The sequence below is a fragment of the Eurypyga helias genome, unplaced genomic scaffold, assembly GCF_000690775.1.
Source record: "Eurypyga helias isolate BGI_N326 unplaced genomic scaffold, ASM69077v1 scaffold47169, whole genome shotgun sequence".
Lineage (NCBI taxonomy): Eukaryota > Metazoa > Chordata > Aves > Eurypygiformes > Eurypygidae > Eurypyga > Eurypyga helias.
In genome coordinates, this window is record NW_010274864.1 from 351 (window position 1) to 11781 (window position 11431).

At 50.9% G+C, this 11431-nt stretch overlaps 1 protein-coding gene across 1 annotated transcript; it reads left to right on the plus strand.

The window, feature by feature from the left end:
- Window positions 1-1012: 1012 nt before the first annotated feature.
- LOC104515808 (transmembrane protein 120B-like) lies at window positions 1013-10480 on the plus strand (the record flags this gene model as incomplete). The annotated part of the gene is made up of 13 exons (XM_010159921.1): window positions 1013-1069; window positions 2457-2458; window positions 2527-2645; window positions 3533-3649; window positions 4366-4425; window positions 4987-5082; window positions 6125-6214; window positions 7293-7358; window positions 8283-8344; window positions 8593-8685; window positions 9101-9165; window positions 9329-9397; window positions 10367-10480. Coding segments are annotated over 13 exons (1010 nt in total), but the record flags the coding sequence as incomplete, so codon positions are not given.
- Between the last annotated feature and the right edge of the window lie 951 nt (window positions 10481-11431).

The following is an 11431-nucleotide window of genomic DNA, read 5'->3' on the forward strand; positions in this document are numbered from 1 at the left end:
GGTGCTCAGGTGGGCTTTGGAGGAAGGCTCTGTGCTCCCGAACTGGCTTCAAGTCAAACCTTGACGTGTGGAGTCAACCCCACTCTCTAGTAAGGAAGTGCTTCGATGCGGGGGTTCGCGTGCGCGTGCATCTGGCGTTCTGGACACGCTCGCAGCACCCCTTGCTCATGGGGAGAGCGGTTTTCCCGGCAGCAGCCTGACCCCCTCTGCAGCTGCATCACCCCCCTGCAGTGCCCTCTTTGGCTGGCCTGACTCCCATCTCCGGCTGGAGATGCTGCTCCGAGGCCATAGGGAGCTGCTGCCTGCGTTTGGATGGAGCTCCCTGTTGCCATTTTCCAAGGTACTTGGGTCACCCCCGCTAAAAGGGTCTCTCGTGCGATGCTAGTGGGGAAAAACATGGATGGTGGGCAGACTTCTTGTGGGTCGAGAGCGGTCCCAGCCCCGTGGGGCAAAAGGCTCTCTGTTTCCTTGCCCTCCTGCCCTGTCTCCTATTTTGCGATTGCCGTCTGGGTCAGGGACTGTCTTCCTTCTGCAGGGAGGACCTTGGACTCTCTAGCTCCTGCCCCTGACGTGCCGGGTGGCTGGCATGGGGGCTCTTGGGGCTACGCTCGTGTTCAGGGAGCTCCGACTTGATGGGCTTCCAAGGGCAGCAGCACTGAGCATCCCCTCGGGGCAGCGGGGACCAGCTGTGGATGGGGCTGCGGGCACCCAGGTTTGCAAAGTGATTCCAGCCAGCCCCATCTGCAGGTTTTTGTTGTTAGGGTTGCTGGGGCAAGACCTCGCTCGTCTGGAGCAGCAGCCTGAGAAAGAGCTTGAAGCTGTGGGGCATTGCAGTTTGGGGCAGCAACAGCTTGTTAATTTAAACCCTGCGTGTGAGCACATAAACCGGATTTTGGTTAGGAAAAACTGGGCAGCCATGGGCACCACGCTGTAAATCTTGGCAACTCGGGTGCAGAGACAACACTGAGCAGAAGTACCCCTCTCCCCGGTGCACGGGTCCTTTGTTTTTCAGCACCCATCACTTCCTACGCGGAGAGCGAGCTGTGGCCAGACCTGACCCTCCGGGCAGGTATGTGGCCGGTGGGTTACACGTGTGAAGGTAGAGGCAGCGCCGAGCTCCCTGCGCTGCTGGTGGGTCCCCTTTGGAAGCAGTCGCTGCTCTTCGTGAATAACTTCCCTTCGAGCAGATGTTACGTTCTTCTAAATACCGCTGTCGTTTTGAAGTCGTTACCCTGACGTTTTTGGGTAGCTGTCGAACTTACTGGCTCTCAACTTGCCTGTTTGTGTTGCCAGTAAATACTCAAACACTTTTTTGGCGAAAACCTTCTTACACCCTTTGAACCAGCCTTTTAAAAGAGGCTGTTGTGTGACATCTGGAGGAGCAGAAGGAGTTACAGTGCAATCCAGTGAGCCCCAAAGTCTTGCCCGTGCTGGGCAAAGCCCAGCCAGTCCTGAAAGGATGAGAGCTGCGGTGTCTGGACACAGTTAGTTTGGTTATTAAGGTTTTAAAATCGGATACTGGAGCTTGTTTTGCATTGCTCTTGTAAGCAACCCAGCGGCCGGCTCCTAACGAGGAGGAGAGCAAAGCTTTGTTTTGTATGGTATTAGCACCATATGCTCCGGGAAGACCGGTGGTAATTTTCTGCGGTCACTGATGTGCAGGTAAGATAAAGCAGCCATGCAAATAGCCACTCAACTCTGCTTTCGAGGTTATTACAGGTCTTAAAGGAAAAGTTGCCCAGAGGGCATTGCTTGGTGTCTGACTTCTTCCCGAGGTCTCCCTGTGATCGGGAGGGCGGTGAAATCGTGGCCAGGGGTGGAGAAGCAGGGCGCGTTTATTCCGGAGCGGAGGGAGGGGTGTGAGAGCAGAGGCAGCTCTCACCTTGCAGTGGGTTAGTGCATCCTCGTTACGGCCAGTCCAGCACTAATTCAGGGCTTCTAAGGCTGAACGAGCTCCGATAAAGAAGTTCCTCTCCAGGAGCATTGAATGCCGCGGGGACGGGGTGGGTTAAGCTCTCGAACACACGTGCGTTGGGGATGGCAGGGGGGCACGAGGCATCTAAACCCCCAGACGTGGGTCTGTGGCTGGGTTTGTGGTTTCCCCCTCTGTGTCCTCACCGGCCTGTCTTTTCCCGCCCCAGATGTAATCTGGCTGTGAAATCAGAGCTCCTGCTCTGTGATTTAGCCACCGATTCGATGGGGACGGATTGGGATCAGCTGAGGATTAGAGCTTCATTACAGGGTGGGATGGAAATGAGGAGCTCCAGAGTGGGAAAGCTCATTAGAAGGAGGAAATGAGACGGGAACTTCTTTAGTGTCCACTCGTTTTGCAGGATCTTTGTCAGTGTCCATGTAAGCTGCGTTGGGTCTGTGGTGGTTTGGCATCACCCCCTCCTTCCTTGTTTGCAGGGGTGCCTGTTGCGTCCCAGAAAAACGGGGTTTGCTTCTTCCTGCAGAGGTGAGGACCAAAAGCCCTATGTCACCTAGAAGGGATTTTCCTATCGATCATCTCCTCTTCTCCTGCAGGAGACGCACAAAGTTTACCGGCAGAAGCTGGAGGAAGTCACCAGCCTGCAGACAGCCTGCAGCTCCTCCATACACCGCCAGAAGAAGACGCTGAGGGATCTGAAGCACAGCCTGCAACGGTAACAGGAGACCTGGAGGGCGGAGGAGGTGGGGATGGGACGTTTCTCCTTCCCAAAGGGCTGAAATGTTTGGATTTTTAGCATTTGAATACGCAGTGTGTGTCACGGCAGTAATTTTGCGCCGTATTAATCTTGGGTCACCCCCATTTATCGCAGCCACATAACACGTAGCCCCATGGGGTCCTGTAAATAAAGAAGAGCCCGTGTGGGTTTGCATCCTTGCAGTTGGCCCCGCACGCTGCAGGGCCATACGGCTTTTGGTCCGCGTGTTTTGCTGCGTGAGCAAAGCTTTGCTCCGTAAGCTGTGCTGGAAGAGCAGCATCCATCCCTGAAACTGAAGGTGTAACTCATTCCTGGGCGGATTTACAGGAGGGAACCACCTCTGGCTGCTCTGGCTGCGACACCGCGGGTTGCCACCGCCGCTGTGCGCTGCTCTCAGTTTTATGTTAGTTGGTAAACCCGCAGTTTCTCAGTAAATCATCCTTATGCTACATCCTGAAGTATCGAGGAGCTGCCGCCTCTGCAAGGGCAGTGCCTGAAACTGCGCACAAAGTTCCCAAAATGGAAGGACTTCCTGCAAAAAGGCACAGCGTTCCCTAAGTGCTCTGCTAGGGAAGGAGTACGGGATCCTGTCACGGAGCTGAGAGGAAAAGAGCAGCTGATTTAGAAAGCAACTGGTTGAAATGACCTACGACGGCGTAAGCCAGGCAGTGAAATCAAATCCTGGGAAGCCAGACGGTGCTGAGAAATGCAGGAGCGAAGCGCGCAGTGGGGTCTGCTCACGCAGTTACCTTTTCAACAGCACGGATTTCACGACAAGGTTATTTCCTTAAAATAAAAAGGCGGTAAAGGCATGAACAAGCTGTCTCGTTTCTGTGTTCCTGCAGGTGCAAGCCCAGGGCGAGCCCTGAAGAGTTTGCTCTCATTCAGGAGATCAGCGCCCAGATCAAGGAGAGGCAGAATGCCTTCTTCGACATGGAAGCCTACTTGCCGAAGAAGAACGGGTACGTGCTTCGCCGGGCGGCGTGCGCTCTGGGAAACCTGGGGTTTTATAGGGTTCACCGTGGTGGTGTTCCCAAAGAATGATGTGGATGTTGAATGAATACACGTGGAACTGGCTTAGTCAGGTCTCTTGCTGAGCTGCTGGGTCAGCTGTACGCAGAATTCCTTAGCTGGAGGCGTATGTCAGTGCTGCCTGTGGGCAGCGCGGGTTTTCTTGTTAAAGGAAAGCAACTGGCGTTGGTGACTGTCCCGTTCATGCTGATGTTTTCCCGTGCTAGTTTGGTGAAGACTAAATCAGCATGAATGTTTACTCTTCTTGGTTTTTTTAATGGTGTTCTCAACTGACTTCAGGTTTACACTTTGCTTCCAGCCGGTTCCTTTCAGTTGGCGAGGGCTGTGTGTTGCTGCAGCCCCTCAGAAGTTTCTACGGGAAACTTTTCCAATTTCTCCCTGTTATTTTTACTTTCGGACAGTGCACGATACGTATCATCTTACCCTTAGACTGTAGCACAGAAGAGGGACCAGGAAAATAAACCTTCTTGGAAATACTGACCAGTCTTTCCACGTTTAAATCCTCTTCCATAGTCTCTCCGCTTTGCCTTAATTAAAAACCTACAGCAAATGCAGCTTTGGCAGACACGCTGGTCTCTTCGGCTCCGACCTGTGTCCTTTGGTGGTGTTCAGATGGCTCCACTCTTGGGGTTTTTTTGTCTTCCAGGTTGTACTTAAACCTGGTGCTGGGAAACGTGAATGTAACTCTGCTGAGTAACCAAGCAAAGTAAGTGAGCGTTTCCGCGTGCGTGAATCTGGGTTTCTCTGGGGCTGCCTGTGGATATGGACTGAAGTCCAGAGACGGGAATGGTTTTCTCTTAGATCTGATAAGAGAGGAACTGCTGAGGGTGGGCAGTCAGGCTGTGATATGAGACCAAGGTAGCGCTTCGTGTAGCTCCGACAGAGCCTGTCCACCATTTGCCTTTATCCCAGCCTGTTGCCTTAACTGTACATGGTTGTTTCCAGTGAGAAATGGTATTATGACCTCTAGGCACACAGTGCTTCAGAAAATGGGGATTTTTTAAATTTTATACCTTATAAAGCCAACCCAAAAACCAGTTTGTACAGACTTAAGCCGTCATCTTGTAGCATGATGCCCGTGCAGCCTAGTCAGAGCAGCAGTCGAAATGCTGCCCTTCGCTGCTCTCCGCTGGTTTTCTAAATGTTTTAAACAAAACCTTGTGTCTCTGGGCTTGGCATGTGGATTCCTGTCTGTTCAGAAAACAGTGAAGCCACGCTCTGGTAAAACACCCGTTTGTGTCCATAAGCAGCGGCTCTTCCCTTCCAGGTTTGCCTACAAGGATGAGTATGAGAAGTTCAAGCTTTACCTGACGATAATCTTGCTGCTTGGGGCCGTTGCCTGCAGGTTTATTCTCCACTACAGGTAAGCGTGCATTTTCACTTTTAATCAAGTATTTTGAATAAAAACGTGCTGGGTTGGAACTAACTGTTCCCTTCCCTCAAGGACAGTGGGATGGGGTCTGGGAGTGTTTAAGCTTTGAGTAGGTGGACAGCAGGATAGCTGTTACACCTTTTCAACACCGGCAGGACCTGCATTTTAGCTACTTCTTTCCTTGTTTAACTTTTTTTGGAGTCTCTTGTAACTACGAAAGTCCAACACAGTGTTTCCTGATCTGTTGTTTTCTGGCATCATGCTGTGCTCAGGAACAAGCAGTTGTTTTTGCTCACGGGTTGCCCCAGGCAGGGACCAGCACCGTGCTGCAGCTCTGGGGTTCCAAAGGCAACAAGAGAGGGTTTGCACAGTCAGACCTGAAATGTCATCTCTAGGTTGTGATAAAGTGTGAGTACCAGCAAGCTTCCACTATTCAGTTTGTCTTAAAAAACCCAGGATGGTGTTGGAGCTGGGCACTTCCACCGAGGTTTGTGTGGCTCTGGGAGGATGCAGGATCGCACCAGGGAACGCTGCTGCTGTATACTGAGGCTTCCAGGAGTCCCCTTGGCTTTAGGGGTTTGCAAATGGCAGAATAAAGTTCGTTGCTCCCACACTCTAGAGCGTGATGCTTTTGTGCTCTTTTAGTTGATTGGATTTACATAGATCTCGTGGAATCTCCTCATTGAATTAGCCTGAAAATGCCTCTCTAAATTGGATCATCCGATGCTTCCACGGTGCTTTCTCCCCTTCAGAAGGAATTAAATGTTATCTCTGCATACCTGCTTATCAGCTCAAGGTCTGTAGTGCTGCATCACAGGCACTGCCTGGAGGAGAGGACTCTGAGCCTGGCCGTGCTGCCGGGGTGTGCGGTTCTGTGTGTCGATCAGGTGTTCAGGACTGGGGCTTTGTGTCCGTGGCCGCACTTGGGAGGGCTTTCATTCGCCCAAGAGGAGGGAGGAAAAAGAGGGATTTTTTGGAATGCCTTTATAATTAACAGGATTTCTTTTTACTGTGTGTTTTTTCTATGTAACAGGGTGACAGATGAAGTGTTCAACTTCCTGTTAGTCTGGTATTACTGCACACTGACGATACGGGAAAGCATTCTCATTAGCAATGGATCGAGGTACCGTGCCTCCTGCAAAAACTGCTTAAAGCATCAAATGTCCTTAGAAGCAAAATAAGCAACGAAAGCCAGTTAGTTTCATGATCTTGAAACGGGGGACGGGAGGGAGCGTTTCTGGGAGTCTTGTCTTGGCATTGCTGGCTGGATGCTTGTGGTCCCCAGAAGCAAGAGGGGGTTTGTGCCTGGAGCAGATACCAGTGTGGCACGTGCGGTGGGAAAATCGGGGCCTTCCTGCTTTGCCCAGAGGCAAAATCTTAGATTTGGGCTATTTGTGAGAGCTGCTTGAGGACACAGTTCCCAGCACTGGCCATGGGAAGCAGGGATGAAGCAGTCTCATCTGCCAGCAGGGCTGCTGCGGGCAAGATGTCTTGTTTTGGGGTGCTTTCCAGAGAGGGGGGGATTGCTGTGGGGCTGGAGACGAAGAGGGAAAACCAGCCCATGGGGATGTGAAGTTACTTGCCTGCAGCCAGCAGAAAATCCTCTTGAGCCTGGGCTCGCTGCCCAGGAGGTTGGTCACGGCGCCTCGGTGCCGTTTGTGCTGCGCACCTTTGGTTGGAAATGCCCCCGATTAACCCACCGGTTTAGCTTAGTTTCCAGGGCAGTGCTTCCGTCTTTGATTCTGCCTTGCTACAGCCCTTGCGCGCTTTACTGTAATCTTCTGAGCTTTCTGCAGCGTTCCTGTCGGGAGGAAAGAGCCACCTCATAGGAGGGACTTGGCAACGTCACTTACTTGCGTGGCACGGAGGAAAAAGAAGGGTGTGTGGGCTGAAACTGGGGCGTCGTTAGTCATCGCGGTACCTCGTGCTGCGGACGGCAGCTGCTTGCTGTGCTGGAGAGCTCGTGGGAGCCCCTGAGAGGTGCTCTGGGCCGCGGCCTCCCTCCAGTTGCGGATTCGTGCCCCCAGCTGAGCCATATTGCCAGGACAGTGTTCCACAGCGCCCTTTTGCTTGAGCTGGGCAAGGATTTTGTTCTGTTTTTCCTCCTCCCCCAAGTCAGGATCAGTTTTTGTTGCTAAAGCCAGACTTACAGTGCTAGAATCCCTGCTTGTTGTCTAATTGCCACGTTTTTTTCTGTTCAGGATCAAAGGCTGGTGGGTGTCTCATCACTACGTTTCCACATTCCTGTCTGGAGTCATGTTGACGTGGTGAGTCTGCTCTCGCCTGCTCCAGGGGCTTCAAGCCTCTTTCCCGGCATTTGCATCAGCGGAGCGTTTAAACCCAGCGTGACCACGAAGCTGTGGGCACGTGGGAAGCGTCAGACAGTATTTGTCTGACGTTACAGACGTTTTCAGTGACAAATACGACGCTGCAAGTTTTGTATTTACATTGCTGATTTCAAAAAAAAGAAAGAAGTGCAAACCCTAAGCCACAGTTGCGCTGATGGTAGCAAAATCTCTGCAAGTTTCCTCATTTCTGTCCGTAATTACGCAAACAAGCAGCACTTTGCTTTAGTGGGAGGATACCAGAAAATCAATCTGTTTGGTGCCTTTACTGAACCCAGATTACAGAGTATAAAGCCAAAAGTGCAAGTTACCTTTCCAGGGGTGGTGGTGTTGGTCAAACACCGCAGCAAGGCACGCTGCCTTCGGCCCCTGTGCACTCTGTCTCAACTCTGCCATCAACTGATTAGTTAATAATTAAAAAATGTTTTAAAACAACAAATGTTTGTGCTCCTGAATCTATAAGGGGCTGATGTGGCTGGAACAGAAGGTCCCCTGTCCTCTCGTCTACCCTTAAGACACGGAGCACAACCATCCCCTCTGTTCTTGATGCAGATGCTGCTGAACAGCTTTGCAGCCTAGAGACAGCTGTGATAAGCAAATGAGTAAGGGGGCAGCATTTACACGTGTTGGAGAGGGGAAACCGTATCAACGAGAGCGTTTCCTAGACGCCAGAGCTGCGGTGTGCGGCTGCGACACCCTCTCTGGGCTCCTGATGGGGTGGAGTGGGTTGGGTACCAGCCGCTCGCTTCAGCTGCTGACGGCATCTGGCTTGGCTGAGGTGGGGAAGGGCACTGCACTGTATGCTTTTTAGCAAACAAACAGATCTCCTCTGTGTTTTACTTTCAGGCCAGACGGACTCATGTATCAAATGTTTCGCAGTCAATTTTTAGCATTTTCAATATTTCAGAGTGAGTATATTTTACTTTACTAATTCATGGGATAGAATAGTCGTGTATTCTAGGTGCTTAGGAGAAAACACTTCTTCTTGGTAAAAACTGGAATATTAAACTGTAGGAATATAACAGCAGCATGCAAATATGCAATGTACAAATACAAACAATAATTAAATTCCATTGGATTAAACGTTATTCAATAGCTTGATACGTTTCTCGTCGTTCTGAATAGCCACTGCAGTGATGTCTTCTCTCTCCTCCAGGTTGCGTTCAGTTCCTACAGTATTACTATCAGAGGGGCTGCCTTTATAGACTTCGTGCTTTGGGGGAGAGAAACCACTTGGACCTTACAGTAGGTGAGGTTTTCTGCAATACCTGGCAAAGCTGCTGCCCAGGTTTTAGGTGCAGCGCCATGGAGAGGGCTGTGTGGCCTTCCGAGAGCGAGCGCTGCAGAGCTGCTACCCCGCTGCCTGTGTCCTAAGGCAGGAAGGGGAGCGAGGCTTTTATCCCCTCCTCGGGTCTCTGGGTTGGGAGCAGAGGGCTCTGGTCTCTCTGAGCTCCAGAAAGGGTTAAGACGGAGGTTTTGGTCATCCCCATCTTCATCCTCCTCCCATTACCCCACCTTCAAGTCTGTATTTTAAATGGGTTGGTTATTGTGGAGCGGGAGGGGATGGGAATAGCGCTTGTGGGTTGGTCTGGGTGGGAAGGGCTGCAGCTCCAGTCCTGCCTCTTCTGTGTTCACTCTGTGCCTCTTCTGTTAACTTTTTCCAGAAGGATTTCAGTCCTGGATGTGGCGGGGGCTGACGTTTCTCCTTCCCTTCTTGTTCTTTGGGCATGTAAGTTGGGCAATCCCATTCCTCCCCCTGCAGCGCGGGGCCTCGGGAGTCTGTGGCTGCCGCGCCATAGGAAGTGCTCTAGGTCACGCACCCCCGCGGTAAATGGTTTTAAAGTTTTTCCTTGCCATGAAATAGCTCTGCTTCTGGTTTTTTCCTTTTTTAGTTCTGGCAGCTGTATAACGCAATCACGCTTTTTGGACTGTCGAGGCATAAGGAGTGCAAAGAATGGCAGGTGGGTGTTGGTTCTGCTCAGAAAAAGCACAAGCAGTGGTGGTGGGGGGTGTGTTTAACCACATCCTTAAAGATATTTGGGCATCTGACCCCATCTAAGTATCTCAGGGTGATGTGGCACAGGGCCTATACAAGAGAACTCAAACTAAACGTGAGTTACAGTAGGGAAGCTTGCACCCACGGGTGACCACACAAACCGAAAGGCAGAGAGCGTAGGGGGAAGAAAATACACGTGGGTAAACCTCTCTCCATGTAGTTTGTGTGTACGGGTATTTAACAGCCGTGGCTCCTGAGCTGCTGGTGGATCTTTATGGCTGATCCGTGGGTTACTCCTGCAAAAAGATGATGACAAAAACCCCATGGCAGTGAGTCACTTTAAAAACATATTATGCACTTTATTGCCCCACTTTTAGGGATCCTTCCTCGTGTTTTCTCAGTTGCCATCACCCATGCAACACGTCTGTCCATTTTCCAGCTCTACCGCTGCTCCTGTAGATCCAGACTGGAGCGCATCCCATGTGCGGATAAGCTGATGGTCTTTATTTCGGTCAGATGCTGCTGGAACTCGTGTGCTCACTTTGTGCAGGGGTTACACAGCTTCCTGCAGAAACGTGTCATTCCCCCACGCCTGTGCCGCTGCTGTTCAGTGAAAGTGCCCGTAGCATGACGTTAATCCATTAGATTGGACTAAATGATTTGATTTTACTGTCTGGCAGAGTCCAGCAGTGTTGAAAATAATCCATGGTGTAATATTAAAAAGTAGTAAATGCTATTTAAATGATGATGGCACATTTCCTGCTGACCCACACCGCTGGATGCGTGAATGTGGATTTGTGTGCCTCTGTGTCGCTCACCGCCCCCCGGCCCCGCCCAGCAAAGCCCCATCAGAGCTTGCTGCAGTGTGGCCAAAGCAGTACCCTCAGCTCTCATCTCGTGTGGGGTTTTTTTTCCCCTCCTTCTCCCCTCTCAGGTGTTCGTGTTGGCGTTCACGTTTCTGCTGCTCTTCCTTGGGAACTTCCTCACTACTCTCAAAGTGGTGCACACTAAACTCCAGAAAAACAAAGACAAAATGAAGAAGCTGTGAATCCCCCCTCCTGGCGTGCTGGCTGCCGTCCCTCTGCCTGCAGCAGGTGCTGGGGTCGGGACACATCCTGCCAAACCCCAGCTACACAGTGGACGGGCTGGGAAGGACTCGTCCGCCCCCACGTTTGGCGAAGGATACGGACTTTGCTGGCACAGACTCAGTATTACAAAGCATGGCTCTCCAGTCTGCAGTCCTACTATTTATGTATATTTAATACAAAACGTGTTTGCTTTGGGGTTTTTTTTTCCTGTATATAGAGCAGCATGCACCTGCCTGGCAAAGCGCCAGCACTGGGAGAATGTGGGAGCTACTGTAATTCCAATTCTGGAATGATATTTAACACTTTCCAGTTTTAGTATTTAAATTCCAGGTATTGGATTTGCAAAGGTTTATGAACACTCCAGGCTGAGCAGTAATACAGACCAGATGTTGGGGTTTTAAAGGCATTTGTTCAAGGCATCTTTTCAGTGGCAATACTAACCTGTGTGTACTGTGAAACAAACCTGTCTTTGTACCATACTGCTGCTATATACACTTTTAAAAAGCTATTTAAAGAGAAATCCTCTTTTCAAAACAAAAGACAAGCAAGCAAAACGAGTTGTGAAACGGCAGGGAAGTCTGCTAGCCTTCCAGGGAGACCAGGTCATCTGTCCAGGCCTGGAAAAGACCTGAAATAAACCGTTCAATATGCAGCTGCTTTAGCCCTTTTTTAGTAACACACACACTGCCCTTCGGGTTGGTTTTTTTCGAGACATCGTTTTTCCTTAAAATGGCCTTGATCAGTGGCAGTAAGTGCAGTTGCACTTTGGTTTCTGTTTTCAGTGGGTTTTGCTCTGGAAAGGGGAGGACAGGCTCAGCAGAAATAGGACTCGTCAGCTGCCGCGCGTGCACCAACGACTAGGAGAACGGAGACGCTTGTTCGGAAGGGGGGCAGAGGACAAACCATGACTC